The following is a 19,031-nucleotide window of genomic DNA, read 5'->3' as shown; positions in this document are numbered from 1 at the left end:
TGATAACAAAAATAAATATATTTTATAAAAATATGTTTAATTATATTATATTATTTCTTAATTCTTGATTTGAATAAATTTACAGAATACAGATTGATTCAGAATTGCATTTAGAAAACAAAAAGTGAAAGTTCAATAAAAAATATAAGTGAAAAGAGGGGAAGTGGTTCCTAAGCTTCAACCGAGAAATTAAAATTTATAATAATTCAACATTACAAAGGTTTATTAGGGTGTTACGCCACAAATAAAATGATAAAAAATATGAATAGTCTCTTATAAATTACCATTCTTCTCTTTTTTCTTTATGCCACTAGATCGTTCCAACGTCTGCAATTGCGCTCAAACCTGCTACATCTCGCTAAGATTGCACAAATGTTTCTCTTGATTTTCTTTAAAATTATATTGTTTTAATATAACTTTTTTATAACAAAACATTTAGTCGGTGTTTAAAAAATAAATTTATATTTTCCATAGAAAAGATGTATTATAATATCATAGTTTTTGAAAAAAATATGTTGCATGAAAAGATTCTAAAAAATGTGAAAACATTTAATTATAATCGCAAAAAATATTGTAAAAATATATACCATGAATATAAATAATAGTGTAATTCCAGTTACATGTTTTATTACACAATTAATATTTACTACTATTAAATAAGATGAAAATAGAAAAAAATGTTTTTAAAATGACTTAATTTTATAGATAAGTTATTTTATATTGCAAAAAAGTACGATATTAATTGTTTGTATATTAGTTATTATTTATTGTTAAATGCAAACACCTTGAAATCTTTATTTTTAATACAAAATATTTTTTAATACATTTATCTTAATAATTAATAAAACATTTAACATATTGTTATCTTTACTAAAAATAACATAATCAAATAATGCATATTGATAAGATAAAAATGTTCTTATATGAAAAATTATAAATTATACATACGACTTATTATAATATTAGTATATATAAAAAACGTAATTTTTCATATACTATCAATAGGTCCGATTCTGTAATTAAAATCTATTCTAAAATGCAAAACAGGAGTTTGTTTACCGCACGTTACATTTCCAACGTCTCTTATAACAAACGCAAACTCATCCAATAAACTGTTTTTCTCCTTCATAATAGATAACCGCTTACAAAGTATTTGAATGAACGGTGTGCCTAATCGAATATGTCTTAATGCTGCTTTAAAGGAGTATTGGCTGTGAAACACAATCATATTATCCAAAGGCAAAGAAAGCAAATCCATCGAAGGTGTTTCAGCATTATTGTCTGCTTCCAATATAATTCTACACGCCTAAAACAATTATAAATCATAAACATAAAATATGTACAAGCAATAAATATATTTATTAAAAAAATACCTGTATAACACACAATTTTACGTTAGCTTTAATCTCACTTATATAGTTAAAGAGTTCCTCTTCCTTAAATTTTTCATCGTACGCATGAAGATATCCGTGTTCTCCATGAGTTAACACAGCAACGCAAAAGCAAGCATATTGCTCGCTATCTAATATTATTAAGTAAAACATATTTAATAATTGTGTATACAAAAAGTATCCTTGTACGTACCGTTAATAATGTATTCAAAAATTTTATTTTTTGTTAAATTTATAGGATCTGAAATCGCCATGCATTCAAAACCCAATTTTGTAAATGTTTCAATAAGAACTTTTGCATCATTGTCACCTCCTTCTCTTCTTTCCAGATAACCTTGAATTATTATGTATTGATAAAGCAACTTTGTCTATGAGTATTTATTAACATTACAATAGTTGTAAATTTATTTTCAATATGAAGATATTTTATAGGTATTACATAACAAATACAATTTTATAAAAATTAATAAAATATGAGGTTTTACCATCTGTTATAGCGTCTTCTTTTTCTAAAAAAGTGTTATTATAAATAATATGTACTTATATTTTATAATATTCAAATAGCATTAAACTTACTGCTAAATTCTGTTAGGTTAAAAACGATCAATTTGTCTTTTCCTCTTTCTTTCGATTCGTCTACATAACTTAATTTATCAGGCTCTAAATATGACGGAGAGTAGCTCTCAAGATTGTTGTATCTAAAAATAATTAATAATATATTTTAACATTTTCAATACACACGTTATTCACTGATTCAATATGTTAAAAAATACATTTCTTCGTCTTGCTTATACATAATATATCACTATTTTAATAAACGTTCTACACAAAGCACTGTCAACCTATTAATAAATATGACAATATCAAATAAAGACTAAATTATCGATTTGATATCATTCACTTGGATCTGATATGCAATCGTTTCTCAGACTATGATACGATACAGGCTCTTAAAATAAAATATATTAAATAAAATAATAATAAGGAATACTTTGCTAAAATGTCACATTTCACCTCACAACATTTTTATTTACTAGTTTTTTCTTTAAAATTCATAGTTGTTAACCCAATTCTTGCTACTTGTACATGCTTTTTATATTTATATTGACTATAATGTAAAATATTTAAAGATTTGGGAGAACACAGCCACTGCAAGCCGAGCTAGCGCACCATCCGACTTACCCCAACATCCTATCGACTTACTGGCTACCGGGGGTCATTTGCTCAACCGCGCTTTGGCAAACCGACTATCTCTGGCTATGCGGCTTGAAACCAATATCATAATCAGCTAACCGTGAACATTTGTCGTAATCGGTGTAGACGTAGAATTTACATGCTTTAGTTGGCTAATGGTTTGAAACAGTCCTCTTTTAGGTACCATGGCGTGATAAGCAAAAATTTTGCAGTAAAATTTACATTTTTCTAAAAATTTTCTGTAAATTTGACATTTATTACGCGAGGCTTTTTAAATTTGATGCAAATAAAAATGAAGCAAGGAAGTAAATTGGATGCTAAAAATCACCTGCGCTGTGCCCTTTTACGCATCTAAGCACTAGTAACATTGTAATCATATTAATTTTTTTATTCATTTAAGTATGCATAAATTAGTTTTAAATATAAGAAGAAAAAATAATAAATTTTAATCTATATTTACTGTTGCTATTATGTTTAAAAAACTTTACATAAATTTTTTTTTTAAATAAATGTACTTACCTATGTAGGGTTTGAGAACCCTAGGAGGTGTGACTTCGTAGTTAGTGAGACTCAAGGTGGAATCTAGTTAGACTTTTATTACATTATATTTATATATATTATGACAGACGATAAATGGTGAGATATTTTCTCTGAGCGGTGGTGGAGAAGCTGGCGGCGGGATGTGTGAGTCCATGATCTTATGTTGTCCGCGGGTGGCATTGTCTTGTTTCCTTGTTGATGGATGATCATTTCGGTCACAGTAAATTAACGCATGTTTTGAAACAATGGCCATTTAAAACTGTGTGTGGTCGCTACACCTGCTAATATAAATTATAAAAATTGCAATATTATTACAAATGCGCACAATATATCGAATGTAACTTTTGAATTAGAGTTAGATCTTAAGAAGTGGAAAATTAAATTATGAAAAATGGTGAAATGGGAATTGGAGAAATAATGGTTGGATGCACCTGTTCTAAAGAAAATGATCAAAGTAAATTTACGGATGTCTATGCTGTATAAAAATGTAATAATAAGTACTAATTCAATCATATTTTATTCCCTCAATCCTTGTAAGTTTATATTCTTACAATCCTTTTAAAAAATGTTTTAATTTTTGATCATTCACAATTGTGATCTTCATCTACAAAAATACGTTTGAAACGATCATGGAAAAACCTGAATAACATGTTATATTAGACTAAGATAAGGAAAAGTTGTAGACCATGATTTTTTTATTTTTAAAATCAAGTATTTTATTTTAAAAAATGATTTCTGTGACATTCAACAAAAATGCCAAAAATTATAAATTGTTTTAAACCCTAAAAAGCATTATGTTTACGTGATTCTATATTGTGTTCTATTGATGCTATTTTACAATTCGCCTTAAAATAATGTTAACTATTCTTAAATCTGCATTAGACAAATTGAAGTAAAACCAAAAATAACAAAACGTAAGGCAAATTAAAAAAAAATATTAAACGCAATGACACAAATGCATAAAAAGTAATAGTGTAAATGTAAAATTCTCGAATGAGTCATAAATTTTAGAAACGTCATTGATTTGTTTAAAAATCTTACTTTAAGTTAAAAGAAATACACTGAGATCAAAAGAGTTTTAACTAAATGTTTATTGTTATTTTAATAACATAATAAAAGCTGTGTTTTTTCATAAAACGAAACGAATTATATGTTAAATACCATCGAATTTTTTATAAGATAAAAAGTATAAGCATAATATACATAATATACCATTATGTATAATCCAAATACCACTGAATTTTGCAAAGAATTAAATGTCTATTCGATGAGCTACAAAGCTGCAGTATCTTCAAAGTAAAAGTAGATAAATAGTTTTGCGATATCATAAGTGCAATTTATAAAATTTTAGAGATTAGTATATTGTCACTATTTTTTTCAATTTAATTTAGTGTTCATAAATGTAAAATTGAATAAATTAAATCAACTTCTTCAAAATAATAAATTCACACATCTATGTTATCAGCTAGAGATATAAAAACTATTATAATTAAAATAATGTAGATAAGAGTTAAACAATAACGTTTTCACAAAAAGTGAATAATTTTCTTTACACAATACTAAAGTAAGCTTGATTAACCATAATAAAAATAATATATAACAGCAATTATCAATATGTATTTTATTATTTATTGTCACTATATAAAGTACGTATTATTAGATTAAAGAATAATAAAACGAAGTTTTCTGCGAATTTTCGAATAAAATATCGATTGTACTATCGTATATCAAGATTGTAAATTGTCGTTAGCTAAATCTTTTATTCAGAAAATAGATTGATAGATACAATATATACATAATATATAATAAATACACAAAACCATTATACATAATAAATAAATTATGTTTTTTTTTTACATATTTTTTTTTTATTTAATTAATGTTTACAATCTTTTTAATATATACATATATCGTAATGCTCTTATATATATTCTTTGGACAGCTTAAATTTTTTTATTAATAAAAAAAATAAAAAATTTAATTGGCTATTATGGTTTTAAAATATGTTTTTAGAGTAACAGTGTTTTTCATAAGAACAGATCTGATGTCATATTATTTAATTTGTCTTAATTAACTGGTTTGCAATTTTACCTTCTTGTATCAAACATTACCATTTGATCTTGCTTAGGATCTTGTTCAGATCTTTTGACATAATTAATAAATTCTTGTGTAAGTGAAATAGATCTACATTATACCTAAATTGATCTTTTTTGTACCCTTTATGGTTGGCCCTTTGACGCTGCTTTATAAACGAATTAATGTATGTTTGTCAATTTTAGTAATAAAGCACGCTTCACATTAAATCACGCAAAACATTAAAATTGTAATCCTGAATTACTTTCTTTATTATTTCATGGATTCTCTATAACAATATTACTTTTTTGGTTTAAATCTGTAATTAAAATCCAGCGAATGACACAACACTGGAATCTGCAAACCATCTGTAACATATCCAACGTCTCTTGCTACAAATGTAAACTCATCTATTAAGCTGTTGGCTTTCTGCATAGTTGACAAACGCTTGCAAAGTACTTGAATAAATGGCGTACCAATTATTGTATGTCTATATGATTTTTTAAATGAAAACTGGCTGTGAAATACTACCATGTTATCCGACAATAAAGTTATCAAATTGTTTGAAGACATCTCAAATTCATTTTCAGATTCTGGTTTACTTCTGCACGCCTAAAATATTTATATAAAAATAAGGGAATTAAATCGCTACATCATTAAATTAAAATACGTTACCTGTATTATGCATAGTCTCACGTTAGCATTTATTTTGCTTAATTTGTCAAAAAGTTCTTCCTCTTTAAATAATTTATCATAAGCATAAAGTGAACCATGTTTTCCGTGAGTTGTCACAACAATAGCAAAACATGCATATTGTTCACCATCTAAAATAGAAATTTAATACACAAATCAATTTTTAAAATTTAACATATTTAACTATTTAATTACATTTGTCTATTTCTTCAAAAATCGCATCTCTATTTATATCGAATATTTGATGGCAGCTAAAATTAAGATTTTCAAACGTTTCTTTTAAAATTTCCCCATCAGCATCAGATCCTGTCCTGCTAGGCAGATTTTCTGAAATAATTTTATTTTTTATTTTTGTTGATTTTTGGTATAAAAATAAACAAACCTTCAAAATCAATATGGTTAAATATTAAAAGTATGTTATTTCCCTTTTCTTTTTCTATGTTGATATTACTATTTATGTCTGGCTCTATATATTCAGGGTTGTATATTCTTAATCGCTTTTCACTGTCAATGATTTATATTAATAATGTCATCTTTACATTTTTATAAAAAAATAATATATAATTACTCACATTTCAAGTTCTTGATCTTGAATTTTACTTTCTGACATAATCACACGTCGTTACTTGAGAAATTGCAATTTAAAACTAATGATAGCTAATAATAATTGTTTTATCAATAGACTTTGCACCTGTTATCATTAAAATCATGTCATATCACTTACTAACTCTCAAGATAAAATAATGATTTAATAAATAATGCATTTACGTTAAACGCTTAAATTTTTTATTACAAAAATTATTAATGTACGTTTGTTGGTTACAGAAGCATTTATGAGTGCCAGTTATAAATGATAGCTTAGGGCAACATAAAATTTCACTAGCACCTGGCTAAAAAAAATATATGTTTACTAGTAAATATATATTTACTATTTTCACTAGAAGAAATATATCTAACATTAGTTTTTGCTTGTAAAAATATATCTAATATAAATATATATACAGATAAAATGTTTTTTGATATGATTTTCTTAAAATTCTAGTATAAACATATTGTTACTAGTAATACACATTTACTGTAATCAACAATAAGCACAATTTTTTTAACATATGCTCTCAGCAGTTTGATGAACTGTTAAACAGTGACAATATCGAGACAAGTGCCAACAATGTAAGGTAAAGGAAATGAATTTTGAAAGCCTATGTTTTTTAATATTATAAAATATTTTAAACATAATTTAAAGCTACTGAATTCTGTAAAAAAAAAATTACCACCAAAAATCTAGGACTGTGATTTAATAAGTATTGATACGAAGTACTATTATATTTTTTTAAATTCCATATGTTTAAAATTTGTTCGCGGAGTTTATCTTGCGTCTGTATTTTTCAATAAGACTACTTTTATTTCAGCTTTGTTTCCATCGCAGACGAAGAAGATTGCTAGCCTCGAGCGCAAAGATTCCCTTACATTATCTAATACGTCTCGAACAAATAAATATGTATTAACCTTTACATAAGAGATTGGACTCGGATCCGTTTGTGTGCTTTCGCCCGGCGCTTACGATTACTGCGAAAGCTCGTTCGTTTCGAAAGCTCGCCGATTATATTCGACGGTTATTAAACAAGGCGAAAGAGACTCGTAAAACAACGGAGAGTTTTACTTTTTTTTATTTTTTATCCATGTTTATAACCTGTTTTGTCAACGCTTTTTATTGCTAAGCAATCGTAAAAATCTTCGCTGGCGCATTCGTTTTTGAAATTGTGTGAGTTTTCAGTAATAATAAAGCAACGAAAGCTCGAATATTTTTTTAATCAGGTATTGTCCCAATTTATGCTTAAAAGACATTAGCTCAATATAATTTTAATACTGCACTAATTCTATTTAAAAGTCCTCAAAATAAACGACAGTGTTCAACAAAGATGCAAATATTCGGCAAGACAAAAAAGCACTTAAGAATCATTTTGCCTTTACCTCTTAAAAGTGAACAAGGAAACTGCATCAGGCAAAGGACAAACGTTAATTATTTGAGTATACATCTGGATGCTAAGCATATTACAGAACTTACTGACATTGCAGTCCTAAAGAAAAAAATAAAAGTTCACTCTATAAAGAGCTAATTAAACGGAAACATACGCTTTTCAAACTCTGTTCTGAAATTGTTTCATATCGTTTCAAATAATATATAAAAAAGCTTTATATACTAATTATAAAATACTTCATTGTCAATATTTTCAATATATTTTTAGTGATAATACACATTAAAGGAGTTACATTTTTTTATATTATTATTATTCTAATCAGTGTCTGTTTAACTAATTTAAAATGCGAATAGACAAACTTGAGTGTATAACTAGATGCTTTCGCAAAGCTGCAGACAGCAGATAAACTATAAAATTATATCGAAGAAGAAAAGAACGCTAAATAAGTTTCACATCGAAATAAAAATGTCTGAACAGTGGCATTATTTTATTTTGCTGCGAAATCAACTCACACAGGCGCCATTGATCTAAAAGAAGTCTATAAATTTGAAACGCGCCACGCCCTCTAATTGTATTTCCGATTTAAGAAAGTATAAAAAATCGGATGACTTGGCAAAATTACTCAGAGATACGCTACTTTAAAATTATACAACGTGGTCTAAATGTCATTGAATCAGTTAGTAATAACAGAAACATTATTAAAAATTATTTTTTAGCTCTTTAGCAATAAAGCTTACCAACAATAATAATAAAAATAATAATACAAATATACCTGTTTGGTTTTTTTATGATAATTTACTAGCATATTATTATTTTAGTGTATAATCTAATTTCTTAACATAGAACTATTAAATTAAATTTCTGTTTAATGTTTTTTTTTATTAAATAATTTTGCAGTTATAGAATAAAGCAAATGCAATATTAGTAGTTAATATATGTTACACAATTGCATTTATTTATACTTAATAACTCCCTAGAATTGCACAAATTCACGTAATACTTTATTTCAGATTGAAATTCTGAAACGTTTGCGAATATCCGCTTATTCGTATATAAACAACACAAAAAATAGTACAATTTTACGCTTTAATAAAATATCCATTTACAGAAATCTTAAGTATGCAGATTACGAAGACTTGATAAATTTATAGGTTTCGGATATTCGGAATGGGTGGAAATTTGCAATGGAATGTAAATTAATCTGCGAAAAGGGTAGACTCGAATACAGGTGAAAAAGCTCAGATTACGATAGAGATAAAACGGGCCAAGAAACAATGTAATTTTAATTGAATAATTATCTAATTGTATCAACTTTCGTTTAAGTAGAATTTTAAGTATAAAAGTTCGATCAACCTCCTATTTATAAAATTTAGAATCACTTGTGTATATTTTATTTTAAATAAATCATACAACTTAATATAGTAATTGCTAAAATTCTTAAAAAAATATCAAACATAATACTGACATATTATTTTAATTATAATTGAGGCTTCGTATTGTGACACAAAAAAAAAACAATCCAACATCTCAAAGACAATGCTGTAGAGCAAAAATTTTCAATCAGTTATATAAAACATTCTACAAATAAAAAGCCCGTTTTTGAATAAAAATAAACCACAAAATCCTTTTTACCATATTAATGTAATATAATTTTAAATTTGCCTTTAATGTGAAAATCAATCAATTTTTATTTTATGAGAGATTTACTATATGTAACAATATTATATAATACTAGTTTTTTTATTAAATTATTTATAAAAATCAATAATTTAATAACCAGCTTTGAACAGTTGTTGTTTACAATATAATATTGAAGATATAATAACTTGGGTAATAAATGACTAGAAGTTGTAGTTAATTGTTACTTATACATTATGACAATATTAGTATATTTAAAGTAAATACGTTAATCTTTAGTTAAATTTACTTTATATAAGTAACAATCGAGATGAAACAATAGTTAAAGACAGAACTTCTTAGATGATATTTTATTTCAACGTACCAAAAAAAAACAGGTTTTTAAAATTTTTTGCTTTGACTTGAATAGAATATTTTTTTATTTAATTAAAATACAGATTAATAATATTTTTCAATCTTTAAATAAAAATAAATACATTTAAATCACTATTTTTATTATTAAAAATGGATTACATATTTGTAAAATAGCTGATTTATAAATATTAAATCATTTAGTTTATATATAATATTTTGGTCTGCATATATTTATCAATTATCTACGAAATAAAGCTATCCACATTAATACAGCTTATTTGCACACATTTCTGTTTTTTAATTATTTATTTATCACACTTTATTGTCAGTGGCGGCGATAAATTACTATAATTGCCCAATAGAAAATGCAATCCTCTCTTGACCCTAAATTCGAAAGCCCTGGACAACGGCCATTATTTTCGATTTGTGGTTGTTTCGCTCTCTACCTAACGCTCTTTTCCTAATGATTGAAAAATGTAATCTTTGTAAATAGTGTATAAGTATAATTCCTTTTGAAAAATCAATGAAAAATACATTGAAGGTGAATTGTTTATTTAAATATTATTTTTTTTGCATATATTAAAACTTTATTTGATTAAAAATAAAATATACATGTCATTTAATTATAAATCAAACCAGAAAATAAGCCTTCTATTTTTTAATAAATTGACAAAATTAAGCTTTTTATTCTAACATCATAGAATTCTTGCGCATGTTGCATAATTTTTGCGATTGCTTCAGCTCGGAGACAGTTTGATAATTTACACTATTCGTTAAGTTCACTGATTATTAAATGTACGTTTATAATTAAGAATCGGATTGCCTTGATTTATAACTATAAACGAACAACATTTTGTTGATATTTTCTTATTTATAAAGGCATTGCTTTAACGTTATTTTATTACTAGAACAGACATACAGGAGGTGTTATACTGTATATTAGAAATCATATAAAATTCAATACCATATTTAAAAATAATCAAGATAAGACATACTAGTCTATCACAGTTAAGATTTTTATTGAAAAAATTCCCATAATATTATGTATAGCATATAGATCTCCAAATAGTAATCCGAATATATTCATAGAATTTATAAATAATATTGCAGAATGGAGTTTTGATCAAATTTTGGATACTGTTTTAATTGGAGATTGGAACTTTAATTGGAACAAATGTGAAGATTTTTACACATCAAAATTAGAAAAATTAACAAATATATTTGGTTTAAGACAATGTGTCAAAGAAAATACAAGGACAAGTAATAGATCAAGCACATTAATAGATTTAGTATTTACCAACAGCAAAAGAATTTATTGTAAAGTAAAATCAACTCGAAAAATAACTGACCATTCTATTGTTTATATATATATATATATATATATATATATATATATATATATATATATATATATATATATATATATATATATATATATATATATATATATATATATATATATATATATATATATATATATATATATATATATATATATATATATATATATATATATATATATATATATATATATATATATATATATATATATATATATATATATATATATATATATATATATATATATATATATATATATATATATATATATATATATATTAATGAACTTGAGATAAAAAAAAATAAAAAATTGATATAATTAAAAAAAAAATTTATAAAATTAAGATTAGAATTACAAAAATGTGACTGGAATGTAGATAATATGAATGTTAATATGATATGGAACAACATTTATAAGAATATAGTAGATTGTAAAATAAAAAGTCAATATAATTTTAAAAAGGAATATCGTTACAACCCAAAACCGTGGTTTAATGATGATGTAAAAAATGCTATAAAGAAAAGAGATGAGTCATACAAAATTTTTCAAATAATAAAAACAGAACAAATAGAATATAAAGTCTTTAATGAAAAATGGAAAACATACACACAATGTAGAAATATGGCAGTCAAAGTATTAAGAATGGCTAAAAATAAATGGTATGAAAAATCGATAAATGAAATACAAAATGATCCAAATAAGATGTGGAAAACAATTAATTAATCCAACTCAGAAAAACGACATAATAAAAATGGAAATCAATGGAAATATATATCAAGATCCTTATATAATGGCAGATAAAATGAATACATATTACATTGAGAGCATAGAAGAAATTGTGAATTCAATACCTAGGCTTAGTAATTAAGTACAATATAATAATAAAGCAATAATTGTAAAATTTAGCAAATTTAAATCAGTCCCATTAGATGAAATTCATAACATAATATGTAAATTAAAAAAAGGAACCAGTACTAATGAACTAGATATAAATATAATTAAAGAAACATGGGAAATAATAGGAACTAAATTAAATTATTTAATAAATAAAGAACTCTCCTTAGGAGAAATGCCTAAAAATTTAAAGATTGCTACTATTGTACCTATACCCAAAATAAAAAATAGTAAAAAAGTTGAAGAAATGAGATCAATCAACATGCTACCGTATATAGAAAAAATAATAGAAGAAGTAGTAATCAAACAATCAAAGGAATTTATTACTTCTCAAAACATAATATGTGAACAACAATCGGGATTCAGAGAAAAACATTACAAGTAGTGATAAATGACTGGTTGTTGGCTATGGATACAAACAAAATCATTAGAGCAGTTTTCTTGGATTTCAAGAGATCCTTCGAAACAATAGACGGAAAAATAATGTTAAAGAAATTGGAGAATATCGGTATAAGTTATATAGTTTTGAGATGGTTTAATAATTATTTACATAAAAGAAAACAAAATGTTAAAATAAATTATGTATATTCTGAAGAGAAATTAATGTCATATGGAGTACTACAAGGGTCTAAATTGGGACCATTGTTATTTGTATTGTATATTAATGATATAGTTAATAACGTGAAAATGTGTAAAATACATCTATTTGTGGACGACACATTAATGTATTGCATAAGTGATAATATTATAGAAATTGTAAATAATTTAAATAATGAATTAAGTTTATTAGAAATATGGTTAAATAATAATCAACTTAAACTAAATGAGAATAAAACTAAATGTGTGTTTATTAATTATAAAAACGTGTTAGATAATAATATCAAAATAGTGATAAATAACTCTAGTATAGAAATAGTGGATAGTATAAAATATTTAGGAGTAATTGTTGATACAAAATTAAATTGTAAAGAACATTGTAATTACATATTAAAAAAAATAGTAGAAAAATAGGTTTACTATCTAGAACAAGAAATATATTAAGTTTAAAAACAAAAAAAAAATTACAATAGTATAATATTGCCCCATTTTAATTATTGTGCAACAAAATTAAATATGTTGAATAAATTAGACAAACAAATGTTGCAAAAATTACAAAATAGGGCAATGAGAGTAATCTTAAATAAAAATAGATTAACTAGTTGTAAAAGTATGATTGATAGATTAGAATGGTTGAATGTTCAAGAAATATTGAGTATGAATGTTTTAGTATTTATATATAAGTTAGAAAATAATATGTTACCAGAATATTTTAATAAGAAATAAAGATGTACAAAAATATAATACTAGAAATAGAGAAAATTTAAAGATAATTTAGTATAAGAAAACGAGTACGGCTAGGGGAGTTATGTACGGAGGTTTTGATTTATATAATAGTCTTCCAAGAGAAATCCGAAAAAGCAAAAATATAACGGGTTTCTTAAATGGAATAAAAAAGCACCTTTGTACATATAGAAATAAATTATAATATTAAGTCTTTATTATTGAATATTTTGATTTTTTCTTTCTGTTATGTATTTTTTATATATTTTTTATAAATGTTTACTAAATTTGTTAGATGTAAAGATTAGCTATTAAGGTAAATAAATTAATAAAATAAAATAAATAACTATAGCTTACATATCATATAAACCCTTGTGTTTTTTTTTAATTTCTATCGTTTTTAGGAGATCCGATAGATTTTAATAGATTAGATTTTCTTTGATTTTTGACATATATTTATTGTTAGCTATCCTAAGTTATTCTAACATATTTAAACCTAAAAAAGCGCAGATATTTTTAGCTAACGGCTGCTTTTCAATATACAATAAAAGAAACAACAATACTGATGAAATAAGTATAATATATTTGGAAAAAACGTCATTGCACAATTATATTTTATCAAATAAAAAATGTATATTAATCATTGCACGCGAATCGGACCATAACTGTAGCGCCTATGGTACAGGCATCGCCTTATCCCTCGGTGGTCTGCTTTTTCTTTGGACCGAGAAGAAGAGGGTTCACTAGACACGCCGGCAGGTTGATTTATGGTGGAAAGGTGTTTCCACAGTCCGGAGGTGGGGCAGGTGTTTCCACGGTGATTATGCAGATGAGATGCGAGCACCTCTCTCTCTCTCTCCTCTGAGATACGAGATAAATGGCGCCTTAAGCTGCCGAACTTCTCTTTTGCCCCACCTATCTGCTAACCAGTGGTGTATTAGTGGCAGTGGGACAAATTTTAAGGGCGTCTGAATCATGCATGTTTAAGAAAAAATATTATTTTGCAATAGTGAAATTTTAAAATTACTTATGTCTTTTAACTCTTCACTTTTATTTAAAAATGGCATATTATTAAGCTAATTAATAACAAGATTTAATTCATAATTGCACGTTGATTATTTAAAAAATCCTTTTTTATTCAGCGATCAACATCTCCATCAAACGGCAGGGAGAAGTATAAGATCTTTGTTGTTTTTAAGAATTTTTAATATCTGTAACTCTTTCATTGACAGATTTTTAACTCTTCGAGGACCCCACGTTTTTACGGTCTCCTTAAAATACATAATACAGTCACCGCGGCTCATCCACCCACTCAAGAATTAGCAAAATATATTGCAAAGGGTTTCCAACCACTAGCGGAATGAGTCTTATGTAAAAAAACTTTTTCGATTTTATATATAAAATTCGTAAATTAAAAAATATTAAATTGGGTTAGTGTTTAGTATTAGATATTTTTTAAACCAAATTTTAGTACGCCCCTGGTCCCATCCACTCTTCGTTTCTTCTTCTCCTACGCTTCCCCGGCGATTATCATAATTTAACTTTTGTCACTAGACGTCTATCTGCTAAATGCCCCTTTTATTTTACAACCGAGAAAAATTGAGTTTTCATTGGAGATAGGTGGGTCGTAGCCGACCGCGACCGTGACACCCAAAATTTAATATGGAATTATGGAGTTTTTTACCACCCCGATTTTTTATCTCTACCTCCTCCGTTCTCTCATCTTTTTCTTGCTTCCATCTCACATATTTATACGGTGGAGTTGTCCTAGTAAAGAGCACCTGCGACTCGTATAAAGAAAGACGCAGTCGTCATTTAAAGTTAACAAAAGTCGAGCCACTTTTATGTATAATATGTATGTATGTATGTAGATATGTGTGTATATGCTATGGAACGATTTGTGTCAAAAGCGTAATATCGTATGTATTCATAGCGAACCCTTTATCATTCAATTGTTCGATGTATTATTCATTGCATAAGTTTGAGATTATGTATGGATGACCGACCATTATACTTTTTTTAAAACGACGTCACGCCATTCTAAATTTAACATTAAATTAATTATGTTATTTATATTTATATTTTTATAATTGTATACTATTTTTTTATATTTTAAAACGCAGTTGTAATTGCACTCACAAAACGAATCCATATAAGGTATTATCACTCTCTTCTACTTTACTTTAATTAACTTTTCCATATTATTACAGTTTTACAACTCGCCCTACCACTTTATATGTGTTAAAATTTATCCACTAAAGAGCGTATCACGTAGTTTTGAGCATTGAAATTATTAATGCGCGGATAACGGTGCAGAAATGCTTTCTCCCAGCGTCCCGTACACGAAAATCTGTTAATCTCATCACACGCCGTTGTGAATTTTCTATTTCCCACGTGAATAATGAAATTTTCCGATGCGCGAATCGTTCGAACATTTCACGCGCGGAACTCGTTTTTGACCAGTTAGGTTTTTCGCTTCAAGTTTTTCGTTAAGTTCGGTAAGCATAAACAGAGAATAGTTACTAAAGAACGTATATAATAATTAATTTAATCCTTACAAGACATACATAGAACTATATGAAAAACACTAATTATTACAACAAAACCATCGATAAATATATGCATTTATTTTATTTGGCGCATTTACTATTAGAAAAAACTTTATCGCAATACGTGTTAATATCACAATATTCAAAATGTTTTAATAACCCGCTGGCAAGCCTCACTGAAATACTAAAAAGCATATGTTGTACATTACGATAAGAGATCCGAGAGAAATGATAAAAAAATTCATATCGATCGTTTAGGGCTTCACAAATATAAATAGTATTGCGGTTTATTGAAAAGCACGGTAAGTGAAATGCAAAAACGAGTGCAAAATCTCCACCTGCATAAATTCTTACGATTACGAAATTATTCGGCAACGTCACAAATGAGCGCGGACAAATAAGCGTGCGTCAAAAGAGCGCTGCGTCATAAGAGCGTTTACTACAGTAGCACTGTAATGCCTGCACTTCATTCTCTGGAAGTTACCGAACCAAAGGTCTACCGAATATGGTCAAATAAATTGCGCACGGTGTGGTATTTCGAGTAAAATCGACTATGAAAATTTAAGAGCAGATAAAAAAAAGGTGCTCTATAAATCTGATAATTTTTCGCAACTCATACATTGGGCAGTTATTATTATTTTATTTGAGTACAGTGAAAAATTCAAACCATTGATTGTGATAAAGCAGGTAAGTGTTTCTACGTTTCATAGCTCTTTCTTGCAATAGCTGTCATATTAAACACACAATATTATTTTGAATAAGTACCATTTTTTAGTACTTTTTCTTTTATTTTTTTTTATTTTGAGTTCATTAGTTATATTTCCCACCACTTTTTAATCTAGATTTTATATACAATATATAGCTTAAGTTTTTCTCTTTATGATACATGTAAAATTGACTGCGGATTTTTGCGGTTTTTAACACATTGCATACCTTAAAAATGCATTATTCTTAAAAATGGGACGGGGCTTAGTGGCGAAAGTTAGGACCTAATCCTTTTAAACCATTATAACTTTTTAAATAGGTAACGTGTTACCGTCAAATTTCAAATACAGTTTTGTAATGATTGTAATTTTTTAATAATATGGTTACCGTGATAAAATCAGTAAATGTCAAATTGTGGATCGCGTACTAATAAAATAAAATAAAAATTTGTTTAGAATCACCAAATATACACATATTTAAAAAAAAAACGATACCGAGTATGATAAAATGCTAGTCAAATACTTTTTCTTGATAAAAAACAGCAAATTTGTGACATATACAATTTTTTTTTACGCTACGCGGCGAAATTTGCACGACCGTTCAACACGGAATTCCTCTTCCTCGGGCCTTGAGAAATGCTTTAAATACTTTTTAAAATAAAATTTCATGAATTATTTCATGAAAAATTTAAAAAAGCTAATTTTTTTCAAGTTTATTTTTTTAGTTTTTTTTCTATAATGTATTTTTTAACACTTATAAAATCATATATTTGACTAAGAGCACTTATGGAATCAACTAAAGTGGAGAAATAATTTTGGCCGTCCAGATCGGGCAAATACCACACAGTGCAGCGATCGTGAAGAACGCCTACGCCCATATTGAAATTGAACCGAGATACTCGTTCTATCTCAGTTTGCGAAAAACCATCATTATCTCTCTCACTCTCGTCACTTAACAAGCGAAAGAGCGAAAGGGGAAGTATTTTGCCGCTCGCGCTCGAAAGAACAATCCGACTTCGGAATCCGACTATTTCTTTGATCTCGGAATGTTCGGAAGCGCTCGAACCTGGCCTAGTCGACCTAAATTACCCCCACTTTACCTCCCGTTCGCAGTAACCTCGGAGAACTTCCAAGAGATTTTAGAGCAGGGAGAACCGAGCTCGACCGAAGTAACCCCGAATTAACACATTATATTCTCCGTCCTTGGCCAACCATCGCTTACTTCCGGAGAGTGAAGTGCAGGCATAACAAAATAGCGTACGTCAAATGCGCAGATAGTCATAAGAGCACCTGTCAAAAAAGAGCGCGTCATTAGAGCGCAAAAATACTTACAAAATATAAGTAAATTGTGAGAAATTTACAAAGAATAAAAATTCACGAATTAGTATTTTATGTGCCAGAACGCAATGAAAACATTATTATTTATTAATTATTACATACATACAAAAGTATGGCTCCCCATCCCCATACGTACGATATACATATATTTTTAATAACATGAAACGCTGATTTTGAATTTATCATTAGATTTGTTCTGTAATGTTTCATTAAATTGACAAATAAATATCGACTCGACTTGCAATAAATGCGTACAGTTATAGAAAAGGTATATGGCTCGTCAGACCTTTGTGCGTATACCGGGTTTTAAATATTATTTATGTTTCGTTTTAATTTTTAAAAATATATTTTAAAATTGAATAATTCAAATTAGACATTATTATTCAGGATTTTCAATGATAGTCAAAATGGTTCAATCTAAAAAAAGCTACATAACATTTTCAATTTATTTGAAAATAGGTTTACAACTTGACTAAATATTTCCAAAAAAATTTTTTATATTATTTAACGTTAGATTTAAAATTTAAATATATAATGTTAAATCTCAATATTGTATATCATTTATGAATAGGTTTAAAACTTAGCTAGATAATAATAAATTAAGCATTGTACAGTGAAATCTCAATATAGCGAAGCTCACGAAACCAATGAATATATTTCGGTATACTGAAAAATCGTTATATTGAATGTAAGGAAGATGATATATTTTAATTTTATTTTTAATTACCATATTACTACAGCATCAAAATATTTTCTTATAAGGTTGACAGGTCGTTTTTTGTCCATGTTTAAGGATATTGTATGAAGCACAATAAAATTTGTGAAATAAATGTTTTATAAAAAAAGTATGAGGGTCAGCGAAACACCTATAATGTCGCTTTTGAACACATCTGGCACACGCCAAGTCAAGTACGCACTGAATTCGAAGAAATATTGTGTCAAGTTAACTCATTCTTAAATTCGGATCAAAATATTTCGTTATACTGAGATCAGTCTTCGTTACAATGAAATTATTTTGTATG

The 19,031-nt window shown here is 26.8% G+C and overlaps 2 protein-coding genes across 3 annotated transcripts; both read right to left on the bottom strand.

The window, feature by feature from the left end:
* Nucleotides 1-739: 739 nt before the first annotated feature.
* Nucleotides 740-2,272, bottom strand: LOC148239481 (caspase-1-like). Its single transcript, XM_088189715.1, has 6 exons — nucleotides 2,165-2,272; nucleotides 1,968-2,089; nucleotides 1,877-1,900; nucleotides 1,585-1,725; nucleotides 1,374-1,522; nucleotides 740-1,306 (listed from the first exon to the last, which is right to left on the bottom strand). The coding sequence occupies exons 1-6, from the start codon at nucleotides 2,185-2,187 to the stop codon at nucleotides 989-991; spliced, it is 777 nt and encodes a 258-aa protein (XP_088045841.1). The 5' UTR covers nucleotides 2,188-2,272; the 3' UTR covers nucleotides 740-988.
* A 2,749-nt stretch (nucleotides 2,273-5,021) lies between these two features.
* LOC148239480 (caspase-1-like) lies at nucleotides 5,022-6,531 on the bottom strand. 2 transcript variants are annotated; one of them, XM_088190386.1, is made up of 6 exons: nucleotides 6,464-6,531; nucleotides 6,274-6,395; nucleotides 6,087-6,218; nucleotides 5,874-6,022; nucleotides 5,730-5,810; nucleotides 5,022-5,656 (listed from the first exon to the last, which is right to left on the bottom strand). In XM_088190386.1, the coding sequence occupies exons 1-6, from the start codon at nucleotides 6,499-6,501 to the stop codon at nucleotides 5,612-5,614; spliced, it is 567 nt and encodes a 188-aa protein (XP_088046512.1). In that variant the 5' UTR covers nucleotides 6,502-6,531; the 3' UTR covers nucleotides 5,022-5,611. The 2 variants fall into 2 exon arrangements, with proteins under 2 accessions (XP_088046512.1, XP_088046504.1); XM_088190378.1 differs by having other exon boundaries at nucleotides 5,022-5,810.
* Nucleotides 6,532-19,031: the final 12,500 nt, after the last annotated feature.

Source organism: Plectrocnemia conspersa, unplaced genomic scaffold (genome assembly GCF_051122295.1).
Source record: "Plectrocnemia conspersa isolate PC_06_02 unplaced genomic scaffold, ASM5112229v1 ptg000001l, whole genome shotgun sequence".
NCBI classification, from domain to species: domain Eukaryota; kingdom Metazoa; phylum Arthropoda; class Insecta; order Trichoptera; family Polycentropodidae; genus Plectrocnemia; species Plectrocnemia conspersa.
Note: the sequence above shows the minus strand (reverse complement) of the source record. Positions and strands in the feature narration are given on the sequence as shown.

Excerpts from the sequence above, each read along its gene's own strand:
- LOC148239481 (XM_088189715.1), bottom strand. The coding sequence starts at position 2,187 with ATGTATAAGCAAGACGAAGAAAT. Across the intron at positions 2,090-2,164 it reads TATAAGCAAGACGAAGAAAT|ATACAACAATCTTGAGAGCT; the intron begins GTATTTTTTAAC and ends AATTATTTTTAG. Across the intron at positions 1,523-1,584 it reads TTTTGAATACATTATTAACG|ATAGCGAGCAATATGCTTGC; the intron begins GTACGTACAAGG and ends TAATAATATTAG.
- LOC148239480 (XM_088190378.1), bottom strand. The coding sequence starts at position 6,501 with ATGTCAGAAAGTAAAATTCAAGATCAAGAACTTGAAAT. Across the intron at positions 6,396-6,463 it reads CAAGATCAAGAACTTGAAAT|TGAAAAGCGATTAAGAATAT; the intron begins GTGAGTAATTAT and ends AATCATTGACAG. Across the intron at positions 5,811-5,873 it reads TGAGACTATGCATAATACAG|GCGTGCAGAAGTAAACCAGA; the intron begins GTAACGTATTTT and ends TAAATATTTTAG.